This window comes from Cyprinus carpio, chromosome B11 (assembly GCF_018340385.1).
Source record: "Cyprinus carpio isolate SPL01 chromosome B11, ASM1834038v1, whole genome shotgun sequence".
Taxonomy (NCBI): Eukaryota; Metazoa; Chordata; class Actinopteri; order Cypriniformes; family Cyprinidae; genus Cyprinus; species Cyprinus carpio.
In genome coordinates this window covers 24,244,707-24,266,592 of record NC_056607.1, presented here as the reverse complement: position 1 = coordinate 24,266,592, position 21,886 = coordinate 24,244,707, and the positions used below count along the sequence as shown (strand labels likewise).

Below are 21,886 nucleotides of genomic sequence, written 5' to 3'. Positions count from 1 at the left end.
GTATTACTCATGTTTATGTTTAGTAGGGCTACTGCGATGATAATGTGTCCACTGCAGCACAAACTGATCATCAGTAGCACAGAGTTTGGCCCCAGCAGCAATGAGCAAGCAATACATTTGTATGGCTCAAAATTATCCATTTTTTTCTTTTATGCCAAAAATCATTGAATATTAAGTAAAGATCATGTTCCATGAAGATATTTAGTAAATGTGTCCTACCCCGTAAAATATATCAAAACTTAATTATTGATTAATGGCTAGCCATGGCTAAGCACTTCATTTGAACAATTTTAAAGATGATTTTCTCAATATTTAGATTTTTTTGCTCCTCAGATTCCCGGATTTTCAAATAGTTGTATCTCAGACAAAGTAACGCCCTCCTAACAAACCACACATCAATGGAAATTTATTTATTCCAGCTTTCCAGATGATGCATAAATCTCAATTTCTAAAAATTAACCCTTATGACTGGTTTGGTGCTCGAGTCGCAAATCGGTAGAATGATTCTGGTTTAGTTTCTAACAGCAGATGCGCTGTTACTCTAGTTTTATCCATAAGCTCGTGTAATTTTACCTCGGCTCAGGAATGCTTTTTTATGGCCCCTTGAATTAAATGTAAACACACAGCTCTGCTTAGACACCCTTGTAATTAAGCTTCCAGCCTTTTGAATTTTACATAAATGATGATTATTTTTAGGTTAAAGTGTGTATGGGATGCAGAAACTGTTTCTGAAGCATGCAAGAAATATGCATCTACTGTTCAAAAAAAGAAAAGGGCTGGCGATCTCCAGAATGCGATCGCGAGGAATCATTTCTCGGTTCGCAATACGTGCGATTAATTTTTTCTCAACCCTGGTAACTGCAGGCGTCACGTCCTCAGTGTGGGGCTGAGACACAGAAAAGCGCTCAGGGGACTGAAACAGCAGGGGAAACAGATGCAATAATGAGAAACCTCTAACCCGAACCACGACGGGGTTTCTGCACGGGTTTTTCGCCACAGTTCACCTCTTCACAAAAACTAAGGCCTTAAAATGCCCCACTCCAAATCACAGTCAAAATGGTGCATGCCTGCAACAAATGAACCTTTTCAGTACAAATGTTGAAAGTTATATTATTAGTGCTGTCAATCAATCAATTTAAAAAAAAGAGAAAAGGGAATAAAAGGAAGTTAAATCCAACCTAACATTAAAGTTTTTAAATATACTTTTATATTGCAATAATTTGACATTCAATCTTCAAATGAATGCAGAAACAACTGTATATATTTTTTTTTAAGACTGAAGGCCAGTATCACTGATACTGATGTCTCTAGGACATAATTGTTTCCTAATATTTAACCATTGACTAGCCATTCAACATTACAAGAGCTATTAATTCTAACATTTGATAGACTTCTGCTTCTAATTTAAGTGTCTAATTTGAGAGTCTTATTGCAACTACATCAGTGCAGAACCCCTGCGTAATAAATAAATGTGTACATTGTGAAATGCACTAATGAGAATGTTCCAGTATTTGTTTCAAAACAAGTATTTGCCTTTATTTTAAAAACTACAACACCTCGAAACATACTTTGTTATTGTTTGCTGATTTTCGTGTTTTTTAGTGTATAAACTACACTGGATAGGTTTAATATTCCTTAGATTTATGGGATTAATTAAAAGACATTTAAAATGATTTAATAGAAATGTATAATTGTGACTCATACAATGTATCGTTGTCTATTGCTACAAATATACCTGTGCTACTGATGACTGCTTCTGTGCTGCAGGGACACATTTTAGAAATGGTTTCTATTTCCATTGGTTCGACTGAATTATTTAATATACAGTACAGACCAAAAGTTTGGAAACATTACTATTTTTAATGTTTTTGAAAGAAGTCTCTTCTGCTCATCAAGCCTGCATTTATTTGATCAAAAATACAGAAAAAACAGTAATATAGGCGAGATATTATTACAACTTAAAATAATAGTTTTCTATTTGAATATACTTTAAAAAATACTTGATTCTGTGGGATAGCAAAGCTGAATTTTCAGCATCATTACTCCAGCCTTCAGTGTCACATGTAACATCCAGTCTATCACATGATCATTTAGAAATCATTCTGAATATTTTTGATTTTCTGCGAGTGCTAAAAAGTCATTCTCAAGGTCTGGATATTTGATGAATAAAAGGTTAAAGAACTGTATTTATCTCCGCACAAAAAATTTAATATTATATATATTCTAATAATATATTTTCTTTTACTATCACTTTTTAATTAATTTCATCATATCCTGCTGAATAAAAAGGCATTGATTTTATTTAAAAAAATAGAAAGAAAAAATTACTGGACTCCTAATTACTTAATTAGTAGTATATATTGAGCATATTTAAATATTTATATTTTAAAAAACATAGCTTTTTTTTTTTTTTTACTTTTATTCATATCAAAGTATCCTAAAAGTATCATATGTTCTGAAAATATACAGCAGAACTGTTTCCTTAACTTTGATAATGAATCATCATATTAGAATGATTTCCTAAAGGATCATGTGATAATGATCCTAAAAATTAAACTTTATCCTGAGGGAAATAAATGATATTGAAGTATAATGCAATTTAAAAACATACTTATACAATATACTGTATAATATATATCACAATGTCAAAAACATTAAAAACAGTAATGTTTCTATAGTTTTCTCATATACTGTCTTATATAGAAGCCTGTATATTATCTTTATGTTTTCTTATACATTTTGTTGTATACGTTATATACGATCATGGCATGTCTGGTGCAATGTCAGGTTATCTCATCACGAGTGGCCCGTGTGGGCGATGGAGTCTCCAGGCTGGTTCTTCCTCCTCGCCAGCGCCAGCTCCGAGGCGCTTCACGAGGAAGCGGCGGAATGGCGTGGCGGCACAAACCTGATCCTGAGCCTTTCATCGGACTTCAGTCAGATCTCTCAGCGTGGAGCGCCGGACAGCTCAAGCCGCAGCTTCGGCTTCTCCTCCTTCAAGTTCATCCCAGACACGGGCATTACCAGGTCATACTGGCTCAAATCAGAGAGGAGGGCCCGGGGCGAGGCTCATACATACATCACCGCCTTCAGCTGGGCCGGGCGCATCCTTGCCTGGCGCCAAGATGCGGAGGCGTCAAATGAAGGAGACTGGAGTTCATATAGACACATCTTCAAAACAGCAGGCATCCAAGCACTACCCACAATGCAGTAGAAGCGGCAGCCAGTACCATTTTCAAGAGACATGTTTATGTTTAGTAGGGCTGCGATGATAATGTGTCCCTGCAGCACAGAAGCTTGATCATCAGTAGCACAGTGGCTTATTTGTAGCAATAGACAAATAATACATTGTATAAGCTTCAAATTATCCATTTTCTTTTTATGCCAAAAAATCATTCGGATATTAAGTAAAAGATCATGTTCCATGAGAGATATTTAGTAAATGTCCTAACAGTATATATATATCAAAAACTTAATTATTGATTAGTAATATGCATTGCTAAGAACTTCATTTGAACAATTTTAAAGATGATTTTTCTCAATATTTAGATTTTTTGCTCCCTCAGATTCCAGATTTTCAAACAGTTGTATCTCAGACAAATATTGTCCTCCTAACAAACCACACATCAATGGAGAGATTATTTATGAAAGAAAATTGACGCTTAAGACTTAAGTTTCTAAAAATTAACCCTTTATGACTGGTTTTTGTGCTCCAGGGTCACAAATCGATGTAGAATCGATTCTGAGTTTGTGCTTCTAACAGCAGATGGCTTGTTACTTCCTAGTTTTTATCCGCACACTCAAACCTTTCGTGTAATTTCACCTCGGCTCAGAATGCTTTTATGATCTTAAAGATTAATGTAAACACAGCTCTCTGTGAACACCCTTGTAATTAAGCTTCAACCTTTTTAGAATTTTATAAAATGATTATTTTAGGTTAAAGTGTGTGTATGATGCATGAAACTGTTTCTGAAGCATGCAGGCTACCATCTACTGTTCAAAAAGAAGATTCGCGATCTCAGAGATCATGCGGAATCATTTTCTCGATTCGCAATCGTCGATTAATTTTCTCAGCCCCTAGTATGCAGACTAAGGCTTTAACAGAGGAAACCTCTAACAACTAAGAACAGGCTTTCTGCGAAACAAAAAAAAACACACTCAAAAATAGAGGAAACCTCTAACCGAACACGACAGGGTTTCTGCAGGTTTAAAACGCCCTGATTCACCTCTTCACAAACTAAGGCCTTAAAATGCCTCAAATCACAGTCTGAAATGGTGCATGCACTGCAACAAATGAACCTTTCAAATGTTGAAAGTTATATTATTAGTGCTGTCAATCAATCAATTTAAAAAAAAAAGAAGAATAAGAAAGAATAAAGGTTAACTTAAACCTAACATTAAAGCTTTTTAAATTATACTTCCCTTTTATATTGCAATAATTTTGACATTCAATCTTCAAATGAATGCAGAAACAACTGTATATATTTTTTTTATAATTGAAGGCCAGTATCACTGATACTGACAAGTCTCTAGGACATAATTGTTTCCCTTAATATTTAACCATTGACTAGCCATTCAACATTACAAGAGTTATTAATTCTAACATTTATTAGACTACTTCTAAATTTAAGTGTCTAATTTTAAAAGTCATATTTACCTTCATCAAACCTGCAGAAACCCTTTCATAATAAATAAATGTGTACATTGTGAAATGCACTAATGAGAATAATTCCAGTAATTGTTTCAAAACAAGTATTTGCCTTTATTTTAAAAACTACAACACCTCAAAACATACTTTATTATGTTATTGTTTGCTGATTTTCGTGTTTTTTAGTGTATAAACTACACTGGATAGGTTTAATATTCCTTAGATTTATGGCAGGGGATTAATTAAAAGACATTTAAAATGAATATGCAAATAAAGATTAATTATTATGAATTTCAGACATTTCTGCTTTTTTTTTTTTTTTTTTTCTTTTTTTTTTTTTTGGTGTGCCTTCCTGTGGAGTTAATTTATGTTTGGGGTTTTATATAGATTTTACAAAAAAAGTAAGAACCAAATCATGGATTTAATCACAGAATGGATTCTGAAACGTAAATGCACAGATTGTGTCAGAGTTTAGTTCCCATGATGACCAGGTTGGTCGGAAGCCCGTCGACTTTCAGCACCTGAAACACATCCAGCGTCTTTAGGAAGTCGAACATTCGTCTGTCGTTGGATCTGAACTCGCTGAAAACTCCTTTAGACCCTGTAAACGAAAAATAAATACATTTATAATCACAATTTTTTTTTTTTTGTCACAAATAGAGATCCGCGATTCTCGACAATCTGATGCTGCGGTTTATTTAAAACTGTTTAATTTATTTTAAATAAATTATTAAGCTTACATTTTTTAGTTAATGTAACCTAATATATGTATTTAAAACAGAATAAATCAGCACTTACAGCCATCTGCTCAATCAGACGCCTGGCTGTGCTGTGGTCAGGAACTCTGGAGTGGATCTGAATGGCCATGACCGACGGGAAATCCTGCAGCATCGTCTCTGGATACTGGAGGGAAGACAAAGACGTGAAGTCCAAGAAATGCTTTGAGTTTTAAACTTGAGTTTGTTTCCGTACCTGAGCTTTAGTCATGGCTGTCTTGGCGTCGCTGAGGGCGAACGCGTAGCCACAGACTCCAGCCGCGTCGTCTAGGATCAGACTGCAGCTCTGTGACGGCGTGACGTGACCCTCCACCAGCCTGACGCAGACAGAGAAACCGGTTTGATTCAGCGCTCGGTGACTAACTTGTGTACTAACTAACTGGTGTATTCTCACCGGTCACCAACCAGCTCCACCTTCTGCTGCGTCTCCATCTGCATCTCCTTGAAGATCTTCAGCACCTCCGGCTGCAACAAACACACAAGAGAGTCGCAAGAGTCCATGCAGCAAAAAAAAAAAAAAAAATTTCTCTGGCCAAAATATATTTTAAATATAAGTTGTAAATAGTGAAACTGAAAATATATTTACTTTCAACCTTCATATACCAAAAAATATTTCAAAATGCATTTCAGATGCAAGAAACCACATTTACAATCTTACAGTATCCTCACTGTTTGAGATATATATACAGTATATATTAAATTCAGTTGTGTTCTATGTTCACATGTGTTATATGCTATAAACTAAAATTATTAAATTTAATTACAAAAAATTATACAAAAAAAATAACATCAAAAAAAAAAAAAAAATAATTACAATTTTTAGAAAAAATTTATTTTGGTGATTTTTTGCATGTTTTTATTTTTTTTGCTATATGAGACCAAACAGTTTCAAGTTTTCATTTAATGTTGGTAAACAAAGTCTCTTCTGCTCAACAAGGCTGCATTTATTTGATCAAAAACACAGTAAAAATAGTAAAATATTATTAGAATGTAAAACAGCTGTTTTCTATGTGAATCTGTTAAAGTGTAATTTATTTCTGTGATGTGCAGCTGTATTTTCAGCATCATTACTCCAGTCTTCAGTGTCACATGATCTTCAGAAATCATTCTAATAATATGATGTTGAAATATGCTCGAGAAACATTTCTGATTATTATCAATGTTGAACACAGTTGTGCTGCACAATATTTTTGTGGAAACCATCATACATTTTATTTTTCAGGATTCACAGATGAACAGAAAGTTCAAAAGAACAGCATTTATTTGAAATAGAAATCTTTTGTTACGTTATAAATGTCTTTACTGTCACTTTTGATCAATTTAATGCATCCTTAAAAAACAAAACAACAAATATCTAATAATCAAAAATGTAAAACTGTTTTCAACATTGATTTCTGAAGATCATGTGACACTGAAGACTGGAGTAATGATGCTGAAAATACAGCTGCGCATCACTGAAATACATTACACTTTAACAGATATTCACATGGAAAACTGTTTATTTAAATTATAATAATATTTTATAATTTTTACAGTATTTTTGATCAAATAAATGCAGCCTTGCTGAGCAGAAGAGACTTGAATAAGAAAAATCGTATTAGTTCCAAACGTTTGACTGGTGCAAGTCAATGGGAACCAAAACTGAGTAAAGGATGATTTCTGGAGGACTGTCTCTTTAAGAGCGTGTCACCTGGTCTCTAGGAGTGCAGGGTCGTATGGTGTACACGCGTGTGGCCGGAGGGCTGCGGAACAGGTCACGGATCCCGTGAGACGGCAGCATCCGCTAAACATGGACACAAACACCGTCAGGAGCTGAAGGCCCGTCACAGGTCAAAGGTCAATGACGTACAGAAGCGTACCTGGAATTCTCCGGACAGTCCTCCTCTGAAGCCCCAGGGCTCGGGATCATCGGTCAGAGCGAGAGCGGAGTGAGGCGACTGACCTCCTGCAGCACACACACGTGAGGCGTTTATAATCATTATTAGAAAACAGATAGTTCCGCTCCTTGATTCTGATTGGTTGAGCTGCGTTAGAAACTGTTACAAATTACTCTACAAAGTAACAAACACCATTGTTTACTTCTGTGTGTTGCTCGGCAACCACTTTGTAGCAACCACAACTGTTTCTGAGGAACTACATTGTTTGGTGGAAGAACACTGTTTTTATTAATATCATTACACTACAACGTATATGTTTTATTTTGTGAAACCTTACTACGTGTATGAAATAACCGTTTCATTAAAGCAATAATCCCCGTGAAGCCGTGGTTTACACTGAATTTATAACAGCTGAGGGGCGTTCGGGACGAGCGTGTCTCACTCAGAGTCTTGACGTAGGCTTTGGCCATGGTGACGCCGCTCTTGATGTCACAGATGTAGTTGTAGAGGTCGTACAGGATGATCCGGTTGGGAACATTGGACAGTCTGTTGAACATCTGCACTACCGCGGCGCACATGTCGTCAAACTTCTCCGCTCTCCGCCGCCATTCCTCCTTCCCCTGCGGCGATCGAACACACTCACATTCACATCACTGCATTCACAGACGATTACATCCAAAACAGCTTACAGTGCATTCAGTGTAAACATTAGATTTATTACCGAGAATTTGTTTTGGTGAAGCTTTCAGTATAAAACTCTAGTTGACCAAAAAACATGACGTCATTGTATATTACGAACATTGTTGACGAATTGTTCCTCAATTTTAAGTTGACTGGATAAAAATGTCTGCTAAATAAGCAATAAAATAATAAAACAATAATTATAATATTATAATATGTTATATGAATAAATTCTACATTTATTCTTAAGTATATAAAATACTAAAATAATAATAAAAAATTTGAAAGTACAGATAATAAAAAAATTGCATATATATATATATTATCTGTCTTCTTTTTTGAATGATTTTTATTTTTTATTTTACTATTTTTTTTATAAAATATATATATATATATATCCCCCCAAAAACTGCATATATATTTTTTTTTATTATTATAATTATTATTGGTCTTCTTTTTTGAATGATTTTTATTTTATTTTTTGCTATTATATATATATATATATATATATATATATATATAAACTAGACAAGATAACTTATTTAATATGTACAAAATAATCTATATAAAGATAAAATAATATAGTTATGCAAGCGAATGTTAATAAGAAAGGGGCAGTATGTTAAACAAAATCAATTCTCCCCAATACGCAAAAAAAAAAAAATATATATATATATATTTTTTTTTTTTATTACGAGCCAACGATCATGCGATTTGACACATGGTATCTGGACGTGGCGTCCCATGACCTCGGAAAGCATCAAAAACTAAAATGCAAAACTAAATCAACAAGGAAACTAAAATAAAATTCAAACTCACAAGATGTTTAACAGTGTCCAAAACACACACGGAGAAGGATGTTTTCCTCGTCAACTGCGGGTTTCGTTGGGGTGGCAGTGTTCATGCAGGAAGGTCAAATGAAGGAGGAGTCAGAATGACCGCTACGCGCGGTGTCTTCGGTCCGGGGCGCGAGGGACGCGCTTCTTCTATCAGGCTCTGCGCATCCACCTCGCATGCCGCGGCGGCTTGCAGGGGACGGACGTGGCTCCCCGGTTCGTACGGGGCCCGACGGCCGGTAGACGCAGTTGCGGTTCTCCACCGGTCAGCGGCTCAGCGGTGTAGCTGATGGGTTGTCTCTGGTGGCGCGGGAGTCCCTCACGCACCCTTCCTGGACCCCGGCGAGGACACCAGACGCATGCACGTTTAAAGAGACCGGTCTCCGCCAGGAGAGCACAGCGTTGGAGAAAGCTTTTAATTAGCGGCGTTTTGAGATTCTAACTATTACTTCAGGTGGCCCCATCACACGCCGCCAACAGGCTGCTGACTCTACCAGCGCCCCCCCTCTCTCCTACACCCATCCTAACATTTAATAAAATAACGCCTGGTGTAAGGGCGGTTTCTCCCTACAGTGGTTCAGGCTGCCGGGATTGCCGAGGGACTCGAAGAAATGTTATCAGCCACAATGGTATAAATACTGTACATATCTATTATTGTTACCACCCATTTTTTTTATTTTTTTTTTGGAAATACAGCGCAGTTACAATGACCTTCTGGGGAGAGCGTTTGCTATTCTAAGTGTTTTATTGTATTGCAATCAGGTAGCACTTCAAGTTAATGCAGACTCAATTCAGAAGGATCTGTTTTTTATGGCAAGCTCTGGATGTTTTTAAGCAACTTAGTGTTGAGTTAAATGCATTAGTTATGCAGGATGTCAAATGAAGGAGCGGTCAGAATGAAGCTACTGCGGTGTCTGCTCTCATAGTGTTTCTGACCCGCTCTGAATCCTCTCTGCGCAGCCACTGCAGCTCCTGCAGCATGAGGACGGCCGTGGCTCCGTGTTCGTACGGCAGAGAAAAGCTCGACAGCATCGTCAAGTCGTCAGAGTCAGCGGCTACAGCGGTGTACAGAGGGTTTCCTGGTTCCATGTGAGCGTAACCCAAATGTCTGTGCAGGTCACATTACTGAGAAAGCTTGAGGATAATTAGCATGGTTTAAGATTCTAACATTACTATTAATGGCAACTGAGCACAAAAATCTGACAAATATCCTAACATTACAAATAATCTCAACTATAACACAAAAATCTGACAGGTGTCTTTTGATTCTACAGGGTCTTATCAATAAAATAAAAAAAACAAAAAAAACAATTAAAAAAAAAAAAAAAACATGAACTAAAATAAAATAAAAATAAGTACTAAAATAATTAAAACTAAATAAAATAATAATTAATAATAATAAAAACACAATAGAACTAACTGAAATTTGAATGAAAACAGAAAAATAATAAAATATCATTCAAAACACTAACAAAAACTATATCAATGATACTAAAATAACACTCATTACTGTAAATTACATTCATACAATGTTTTTTTTTAATTCAGCAAATCACAGTATCAAAATAAAAATAAAAAAAAAAAAAAAAAAATACTAAAATAATCATCTAAGAAAAATAAAAAGCTTAATTTGCATAAAAATGAAGCCGAAAGACTAAGGGTCCTAAAAATAGGCTTCATCTAAGAAAAAAAAAAATCTTTTCATTTTGGGTGAAATATGATCTATATATATATTCTTAGATACAATAAATCAAAAAAAAAAAGACAATCCATACTGGCTGTGATTATTTTTTTTTTAATAAAAAAAATCTTCCACCATTATTAGCACATATATTTTTTTTTTCTGTTTTCATTTTAGTAATTTTGTTGTTTTTGACATTTTTTAGTAGGTTAAAAAAAAAAGTCTATATATTTTTAATTTTTAGTTCATTTATTTTAGTATTTCAGTATATGAAGATGAGAAATGTTGCCTTGGCAACCACCTTAAACAAAAGTTTTTTTATATATATATATCTGACTTATTATATCAGTTCATGTTCATTTAAAATCAAGTCATCAATTTTTTTTATGCCATATTCATTTATTTACCATCAGGTTGATCAGCTCTGCCGAACTCAACCAGCCAATCAGAGAGCGCCAGCCGCAGAGCCTCATGGGGGTTGTAGTCCGAGCCCTGATCGTCTCCATCTGTGGAGCGATGACATCATGTCACAGACAGACGCACATCAGTGAATGCTGTGTGAACAGAAGCGATCTTTACCCATAGAGACGTCTTTCTGTCCGTAGCTGCACCACGTGGCCAGCGTGTGAACGGCCACGAAATTAAGCTCAAATTCACAGTTGGGGTTGGTGAGGACGCCTCTGAGTTTGGGGAGGAGCTCGGTGGGCCGGTTCTTGAAGGGTCCCAGGAACATTCTCTGCGGGTCGTAGTCGTTAGCGTGGATGTTGTCCCAGATGACCGGCGGTCTCCTCAGGACAGCACACACCCCATATACACAACACACACTTACTTGCACACAAACCACCTTCGGTCCTGACGGCACACAAGCACATTATGCATGTCAGAAAAGTACCTTCATGCCACTTTCACCACGATGCATTCATGCATTTAGTTCAGATTTCTCATTGCACTAGCATGGGTTAGATTCGCAGGGAATGCATGCACTGATCAAATACAGACTCTGAATGCAATGCAAGTCACTTTGGATTAAAGCGTCTGCCGAATGCATTAATAGTCGTGATGTTACCTGTCCAGAGGATGTCGATCCCAGCATTGAGTTTCTCACCGACCGTCTTCAGATACGCAGACTGCGGCACACTAGGAGTACGGAAACAATCAAGCGCTCAGCCTAATCTTATTACTTTTGCTTCTTTATTTTGTTGTGCATTGAAGAAACTGAATCTGGAGGAAACTTTGTGGTTGTTTTACTTTCTTTATTTTGTTGTGCATTGAAGAAACTGAATCTGGAGGAAACTTTGTGGTTGTTCTACTGTTTTGGATGAGACGGCTGTGTTTACCGGTGGGACAGAAGAGGAAGGTGTGTGGCTCGTCCAGGTGCAGAAACAGCTCGTTAGTGACAGACACCTGAGCTTCAGCAAACGAGCTGAACGCCTCTTTATCAGCCGGACACATTTCCGTCTCGATGTCGTCAAACAGCAGCGCGAACGACCGGCAGCCGAGCCCACACACCTGCACAGAGTTCAGAAAGAAATCACGTATAATAAAGGATTCAGTAGAATAGCTGATGATCGCTTTCTAGCGGGCCGCACCTGGCTGAGCTTCCTCTTGAGCGCCGCCACCTCTTTAGGGTTCGAGAAGGTGATGTCCAGCCCTGGAGAGATGGCATAGATGAACTCCACGTCACGCTCCCTAGCGGCGGAGATCAGCGTCATCAGCTGCTCTGGAAGACACAATCAAGCGCCTCATCTTCAGAAAATACAGTCCTGCTCCGCTAAAGAGGATCAAGAGTAGGGTTTGTGTTGTTTGTTGTTCTTTTTTCCTGGTCCAAGCTTTTATTCACAAACAAACAATGAAGATCGACTCAAATACATGTCCCTGCAGCACAGAAGCAGTCTTAAGTCTCTGGGGTATATTTGTAGCAATAGACAACAATACATTGTATGAGTCAAAATTATAGATTTTTCTTTTGTGCCAAAAATCATTAGGATATTAAGCAAAGATCATGTTCCATGAAGATATTTTGTAAATGTCCTACCGTAAATATATCAAAACTTAATTTTTGATTAGTAATATGCATTGCTAAGAGCTTCATTTGAACAACTTTAAAGATGATTTTCTCAATATTTAGATTTTTTGCTCCCTCAGATTCCAGATTTTATGAAAAGAAATGTATTAAATCATATTTACATCTCAATTGTAAAAAAAATTGACTGATATATTATCTATTCAGCTTTCAGATGATGCATAAATCTCAATTTAAAAAAATTGACTGGTTTTGTGCTCCAGGGTCACATTTGATGAACCCAAAAGCTCAGAATAAAATAATTATTTATTATTTAATTATTAAATAATAAATGTATTACTATTAATGTATTATTATTATTAATAATTTATTATATAATTATTATTTAAATCTTTGTAATCAGGGACAGAGAGCAAGCATAAGTGTCTTAACATAATTTAGTATTTTTTTGCTAAGCAGAAACATGAATATTTCTATTCAACAGTACTTATGTTTACCGTTTTATCATGTCTTGCATGTAACTGTTTAAAAATCTAGTTTTTTAGTTGCACAAACTTTTTAATACTAAGGGACAAAAAAATCAAACTTGATTGAGAGCTGTGGGCAAAAAGTTAATTTTGCTTTATATCCAATTATATTATTTTAAAATGCTTTTATTAATTATTAAATCATTAAACAAAATATGTAATTTTTTTTTTTTTACATTTCAATGCAAAAATGTTACAACAAAAATATAAGTTATTTTTTGAAGATTTAGCAAGTTTTTCCCTGCATGGTGGGCTAAACCAAAGTTTATCAAGGACTTATCGTTTTCGTTATTCAGTACTGTGTATTAAATATCAAATCGTGACATGAGTGTATTGTCACACCCCTAACAGAAATACATGTAAACTGAATGCAGTGTAGGTGATTCTGGATAAAAGCAGCTGCTGAATGCATGAATGTCAGTTCAGTTGGCATACACCTGCCAACCCCCATTACATAAACACACAATACATCCAGTTACATCCAATCATCTTTTGGGGCGTTGGATAGAAAAGATACTCAATCAACCCCCATTTCTGCTCCCTATAACCCCCCCCCACACACACAGAAGAGGTGAGATAAACGAGCTGATAAGAGCTGAAGGCATGTGATAAGAGCGGCTCGTTCACCTCCTGAAGAGCTCCTTCCTCTGGCTCATAGTCCACGGCCTCCCATAAAACCCTGCCGCACACAAAGGTCACTTCACACAGCCATGCTTCAGAAATCAGGCTTACATTTATTATATATTCCCTTCATACGTCCTGCATTTATTGTACATTCTGTGCATTATTATTAGAATGATGATATCAGTAAAATATCATTAAAAGCAATTTATAATATGATTACAAAATCATATGTGCTGCACATGTTTTTAGGGCTGCACAATTTGGCTAGTTGTTGCCATATTATGAATAAATAATAAAAAAAAAAAAAAAATAATAATAATAATTACTACTACTAAAAAAAAAACAAAATAAAAACTAAAATGACTAAATAAAAAAATTATAATTGCTATCATAATATTTTACTGCAAAATAAAATTATTATTACTACTACAACTGCAACTAAATGTAAAAATAATATTACTATACAAAATAAATGAAATAAAACATTACTATTGTAATATTTTATCAAAATATAAAACAAAATAACTAATTTGTAATCACATTAACCTTAACATTAATCAGTTGTGTTATGATTACGTATATGTATGTAATGTTACACTCTTTTGTTTGTTTATGTCATCTGTTTTTAGTGACTCACCCTCGACTACGCCACTGAGGAACATCTTGGATCTCTGGGACATGATTCCTGGTTTTGCTGGATGTGTGACGCACGCAGTGCTCTGGAATGGGTCTGAAGCGCTCGACGGCTTCTGTGGATCTGATGACACGGAATCAGCTGTTTGGATTAATGTTTATGTTTATAATCGCTCTACTTCCTTATTGAACGCGTGGTCACGCTGTCGCGCATGCGCGCTTCCGCAGCTGTCAAATAAACCCCGCCCACCCCCCCTTTGAAATTACATCAAAAAAGCATAAATGTGCAACTCTACAGCTGATTGAGGTAACGTTACTCCACACAAATTAACTAAGAAATTATTAATAAAAGACATGAGAGACTACACTTAAATTTGATATTACATTATAATTGCATGAAATGTGCCTTTGAAATGTTTAAAATAACAATCAAGTGAACTTAAACACTGGTTTGAGTGGATGTTCCCTTGAGTCACGAACATATACAATGAAAAACTGATAAATTATTAAGAAAATATATACACCAAGGTGTTTATTCTTCGTCTTTTCGTTTGAATCTTACATACCTAACATGTTTTCTTGGGACTGTTGTTTTAAATGGTAATTCATTTACAGGTTTCTCCGTTCCTCAGTGACGTCGTACTCCCTCTCGTGACGTCGTTTTCGCGGGAAACCAACAGCAATGTCAGTAAGTACTATCTTTGAATATTAGATGAATTCTCTGATGTTTTATCTGTTATTTGCTGCGGGATATTTTCTGTTCAGTTCATTTTTGTTTTGGTGATTATTAGTGGAACCAGAGTAAAACTTCATATTAACACAATCCACTATCTACAAACAAACAATACTGACGGTCTTCACCACACAAAAAACAATACAAAAATTACCACAAAACTTCCAACAAAAAATCAATTACAAATTCACATAAAACTTATAAACTAAATTAATAACCTTTTCATTAATATTTTTATAAAATTATGTATAAAATGACGTTCAAACATTTTTCAAGTGAAAAAAACTTCAAAAATTACTTCCACCAATTATAACATGCACACCTAAAATAATAAAACCCAAATAGATCCCAATATGAAAGCGGCAACAATTAAAAATGCAATAAATAATAAAAAAAAATACAGGGCGGCTTCTATGTGTAATGTCATAATAATGTTAAGAAATAATGTTATATTTCGATTTTTTTTTTATGTTTTCTAGTTTTATTTTGTTTATCAATGTTCTTTATTTGTTGCAAACAAATGACAAATTGTAAATGACAATTTGTTTTTTAAATATATATATTATAGTTTTAGTTTTTTGGTGCTGCCATGTGCTATACTAAACCTGTGCAATTATAAAACTTAATAATAAATAACAATCATATATATATATATATATATATAAAATGGAATATGAATGTAATATAATATATATATATATAAAATCAAAAACTAAAATGAATAGCAGATAATTAAAATAAATTATGTAACATAAATCATATACATAATACACACAAAAAAAATATCATAATATAATCATAAAAAAAAAAAAATAAATAAACATAAAAATCAAAATAAATTAATCTCTGAGCAGTAGCAGACTTAAGAGCATTACATTCACAGTGTTCTGAGTTTAGTGTAAAAGAATTAACGAGCATATACATGACACAAGGTGAAGTATCGTCATTCTGACTGAAAAAAAATATAACATTTATATACATCAAAAATATCTACACACTGACAATTAAAAAAATGTTTACTGAAAAAAATTCAAAAAACTCAATCACTTCAAGTATATTTATATATATATATACTGTAAAAGATACTATAGAGTGGGCTGTTAACGACAAAACCGTGAACCATTCAAATGAGTTTAATTTCCTCCATCCGTTACGTACCGTAAGAAAAAAGACCATTCTTATGTACAAAATTTAATAAGAAAAGAAGACTACTTCAACCAATACCGTTTTAAATGTCAAGTAAGAAAATAGCTAAAGCGAACCCAGAATATTGCTTCAAAGCAGTGTCTGAGATAAAACGCCGCTCAAGCTCTGGACACCATCTGTATCATCTATATTAGTTATTATAGATGCTGTTAATAGAGCGTAACCCAGAATATTGCTTCAAAGCAGTGTCTGTGAGGTAATGCGGAGTCATCTTCATCTCCTGACCTGCTACCTCTTCAGTCCTCTCTGAGCCTGTCTCAGCAGCGCGTCGAAGTCGAAGCTCCTGGAGGACGGAGCCACATCCCGGCTGCAATCTAAACCACAGAACAACAAACCAGAGATGAGGCAAAACCCAGAACATCCTTGTTTTCATGCTGCATTACACTGTGAACGCGTCAGAGTCTCACAAAATAACAGCTACGCGATCCGGCGGAAGAAATCAGATTGAGATTTATCTGATAAAAATGTGATTGTGATTTAAAATGTTTTAAAAAAATAAAATTTGTGATTATATATCAATATAGTTATAAAATAATAATTATTATTATTACTACTACTAAATAAAAACTATTTACTAAAAGACAAATAAGAAATATTGGTATTGTAATATATCAAAAATATAATAAAATTTATTTTACAGTACAATTGTAAAATTACAATATTACTATTTATGGCTCTTTTAAATTCTACATTTTCAAATGTTAAACCATCAGTGGTACATATTCTCACAACAATGTCTAATCAAATGTTAAACCATCAGTGGTAATTCAGGTAGTGGTATTACTCGTATGCTTATTATTAATAAAAATTAAAAAAAAAATATTACTATTGTAATATTTCACTGTAAAAAAATAGTTTAGGAAAAATAATATAATAAATATACACATTATAAAATATAAAAAATTTAAAAATCACAATTATAACCAAAAAAATAAAAATTATAAAAATAAATAAATGAAAAATAATAATAACAAAAAACGAAACAAAATTTATTTTTATATTGTAATGTAAAATAATAATAACAAATAACAATAAAAAAATTAGTATTTGAGAAAAATCGGTTATTTTATTTTAAATTACAGCTGTGAAACGACTGATATTTACGGCTAATTATGTCCTAATTTCTTCGTTTTCTCTCTGAAACACGCGGCGCATGTATTTATTTAATTAAATCGCACCCTAAGTCAATGTGTGATTAACTCTGACGAAGCGAAACTGTGCTTCTCCTCATATCAGCTGTAATAGTAAACAATAATTCAGGAGACCAACCTAAATCTGCATAGTTGGATTTACAAAACTGTCGTCTGCCGCCAAAGCAGATGTCGAAGGGAAGCTCGTCAGGGCGCCTTAGTTTAACTGGCCGTTTCTCGATAGCAGCGTAAGCGTCGTACTGGTGTACTGAATGAAAACATAAAAAACTCTACGAAGAGAGAATAACACAATATATCAACTCCGATTACAGAAGCTGATGCACCAATATTAATCACATTTATTAGTGTACAACTACTGAATGAAAACATAAAAAAAAATACTACTATTGTAATATTTCACTGTAAAATTTAAAATCTAGTACTAGATTTTATTTAATATTTAATGATTTACAGTAAAATTCCAATATTAATATTTATGGCAATCTTAATTTCTTTATTTTAAAATGTTAAAGAATCAAATATGATTAATACTAAAAAAAAAAAAAAACTAAAAAAAAAAAACCAAAAAAATACTAATAAATTAAATAAATTAATCCATCAATTAAAAATTAAAAACTCAATTTAAAAACAATTTTAATAAACACAAATTACTACAAAATTAATAAATAAAAATAACAAAAATTAATAAAACAAAATTATTTTAAAAAAAAAATAAATATTAAAACACAACAATAAAATTACAACTATTAAAAAAAACATAATTATAAATTTAACAAAAAAACATAAAAAACAAAACAACAATAAAATAACACTTACTAAATTTGTATGTCTTGTCTAATTTCTTTTTCTTCTTCATCCTTCTTTTAAAACATAAAATCAAATCATTATTATTCCTATTATTACTACTAACATTTAATTTACATTAATAGTCAAAATAAATAAACATTTAAAACTAGCAAAAATAAACAAAAAAAAAAACCTAAAATACAAAAGAAAAGAAGATTTTACACTACAACAGTAAAATTACATTAATTTACATTAATAGTCTTAATTTCTTCATTTTAAAAAATTAAATCATCATTATTACTATTATTACTACTAAATCATTTTTTTTTTTTAAATGACTCAAACTACTAAGAAAATTACTAAAATAAATAAATATTTAAACTTGTAATATTTTACAGTAAAAAAAAAAAAAATCAAGTAGTCAGCCCAAATTTTATATTATTATAATAATTTTATTTTATTGATTTGCTGATGTGTGTGTGTAAATCTCACCCGTGGCTCCTGAGATGCACGGTGCAGTCCTCCACCTTCCCGAACAGAGAGAATCGATCTCCTGAGGTCCGACGGAGACGTGCTTCCACTGGATCCCTCCCACAACACCACCCTCTCCGCTCCTCCTGGGGTCAAACCACATCAGTCAGCCACACACACACACACACACCGTCCAACATGAAGCCAAACAATCGCTTGTCCACCTACGATGGCTTTCTGCTGCCGGAGTCTGCTATCCTCTACCTCCATCAACACCTGAAATAATCCTTCTCTCTGCGACTGAGAACAGCGACTGGTTTAGACTCAAGATCAACACCGGAAGAATCACTCAGTTCTGCTGCGTTCACACTAACCTCGTCCATCTGCAGTGAGACTCAGGCGAGCGTGAACCTGAACGAGAGCGATGTGACGATCCCCTGATTGCGTTATCATGGAGCGCGAGGAGGAGCTCACGCTTGCGAGGAGGAGAAGGAGAAGACGAGCGTGAGCTGGAGCGCGAGGAGGAGCTGCTTCCTGAATGCCTCCTGGACCTGTACCTGAAATCACAGACGTTACTGAACAACATGTTTTAATAAACTTCCAAAGATGGACAGAGTTTTGGTTAATAAAAGAATGTAATTAATAAAAAAAAAAATTTTATAATATCTCATATAATCACACTTATAAGAACTACCACTTAAATAAAAATACATACAAATAAAAAGAAAATAATTTTAAAATAAAAAAATATAAATTTTTAAAAACATAATATACATTAATATATGCACCCATGTTTTAATTTTGTGCATGGATTTTCTTATAAATTAGTTAACTTTGACTCAGTTACTCATTACTAAAATTAAGAAACTTTTAATTTTTTTTTTACATTTAATATTATTATTATATATATCTACAATGTTTATATACCAAATATGTTAAAATGTCTATTTATATATTATTAAGATATGGATATCTAATATATAATCTATTTTTTTTTTATTTGGAAAACTAAAAAGTTATTTTACATACGCAACTGAAAATCACCATATTTAATTAAAACATTTAAAAATATTTTTTTAAATATACTTTTTTATTTAATAATAATAATTATATTAAAAAAGGTATAATTATTAATAAAAGTATATGGATTTTTTATATTTGTTAAAACATTTAAAAATATTTTTTTAAATATTAATATATGTCTGTTTTTCTATTTTGTTATACCTAGTTACAAATATGAGATATTTTTAAAATATTATATTATTATTAATCCTTGTAAAAAATCAATTTTGTTTATATTTAATAAGTTTTTTTAATGTGTAATATAAAATATAGATCATATATATTTATATAAATAACATATACAAATTAAATACTTGTTATATATTTATATATATATTATAGACATTATATATTATATCTATATATAATATAATATGTTATTGTTAGATATCATATATACAATATGCTAATGATTAAATAATAATTACTGTTTATTTTATTATTTAAATATAATTTTAAAAATAATCATTGTTTATCTTATTATTTTTAATTATATATAAACAATTAAATTTATCTTTTAAAATTAATTTTTATTAAATAATTAATTTTAATTTAATAAAAAAAAATGCTGCTTATTGCTAAATGAATAAAATATACATATAGATAAATATATACACATAAATAAATAACAAAATATCAATTTATTAAATAATTAAATAAATTAATTTATTTATATATATACTTTAATACATAATATAATATTATATACTACAAAATTTAATATTATCATAATATTAAGCAGCTTCCATGTACCTTGTTCTGGGTGGCGAACGAGACATCAACCTACAAGAACCTCTTGAAGAACGGGAGGAGAAACACAAGCACCACCAGATCGAGCAGATATACGACATCATAACACGAACATACACCGACTACCACGACCCAATAGCCTCAGAGACCGTGAGGAGAAGCGCAAGCCCCTGCCATCTTCACGCACTCCGCCTCCATCCTGCAGGGGGAGCTCTCTCGGAGAGCGGGAGGAGAAGCACAAGCCCCGCCCCCTCAGAGACTCCGCCTCCATCCTGCAGGGGGAGCTCTCAGGAGACAGCAGCACAGAGCTTGTGTGCGCCACAGACGTCTCACTGCCCTGAATCCCGCAGTAGTCGTGGTCCAGGAACGCCTGAGCGACACACAGCTGCACTGCAACTGCAGGTGAAGAAATGATTTTCTAGTGAGTTATTTACACTGGGCGGCAGTGGGCGGGGTTCGATTATCTGAATGGTTTTGCTGGGCGAGGGCTTGATGGATTCATGTTTCGTCCCTTTGACAGACAGCAGGGGCCTCCAGCTCTGATGTGGAGGGAGTCACTCCTGGAGTCAGGTATCCTCAATGAAAAACAATCAAATCAGTGACACAAGCACAAACTAAAATGCTGCCAATGGCATTATGCGCTAATTAGCATATCCATGATGTCATATTTGCATCCGCCCCTTTTTTTCTATAGAGTATTTGCACTGAATAACTATCAAATGTGATACTTTTTAAGGCCTTTAACACCTACACAAATAAAAAAAAAATCATATTGTATGTCCATACATATCTTCAAATGAATCATAAATCTCAGATTGCTTTACTTAAACAGGGGAACGGCAAGTTTAAGACATTTTATTCAGTGTTTACATGTGTATTGATATTGATTTCTGTACTAATATATCAATACATGTGAATTAAAAGACAATAAATACTAATTTCTCACACACAAAATGTGCTTAAAAGAATGATAATAAACAGATTCTATACAAATATAAAAGACATAAAACAAACAATAATCGCGCAGAGAGAAGACAAAAGAGTTTCAATTATATGCCATTAAATGCCAGATAACCAAAATACCAATAATATACAGATTTTATACATTTATATAAGACTTTTAATTTATAAACAAGCATGAAATGCACTGGGACTCTTATTTTGAAATGTTTAAATTTCTGTTTTTCAGTCACCAAATTTAAGACCTCTTAAAATGATAAGACTTTGGCTATATAATTTAAGACTTTTTATCACCTTAAATTTGATGAAACTGAATTTTTAAGAATCCAGTTCTACAGAAAGTTGCTAGTTTATGTTTGCACAATATAAATAAAAAAAAAAAAACAAGAATAAAATACATCATAAAAAATATACAAATAAAACCCTTAAAAAAATATTAAAAGCCTCTACCTAAACATTTA

At 33.4% G+C, this 21,886-nt stretch overlaps 1 protein-coding gene across 1 annotated transcript; it reads right to left on the bottom strand.

The window, feature by feature from the left end:
- Positions 1 to 5,054: 5,054 nt before the first annotated feature.
- On the bottom strand, positions 5,055 to 14,522 carry ogal (O-GlcNAcase like). The gene is given in 17 exon segments (XM_042733467.1): positions 5,055 to 5,249; positions 5,428 to 5,551; positions 5,621 to 5,741; positions 5,819 to 5,889; positions 7,115 to 7,207; positions 7,284 to 7,369; positions 7,744 to 7,921; positions 9,755 to 9,926; positions 10,091 to 10,095; positions 10,890 to 11,005; positions 11,079 to 11,351; positions 11,566 to 11,661; positions 11,837 to 12,008; positions 12,089 to 12,231; positions 13,529 to 13,590; positions 13,677 to 13,728; positions 14,311 to 14,522. Coding segments are annotated over 17 exon segments (1,944 nt in total). The 5' UTR covers positions 14,354 to 14,522; the 3' UTR covers positions 5,055 to 5,112.
- Between the last annotated feature and the right edge of the window lie 7,364 nt (positions 14,523 to 21,886).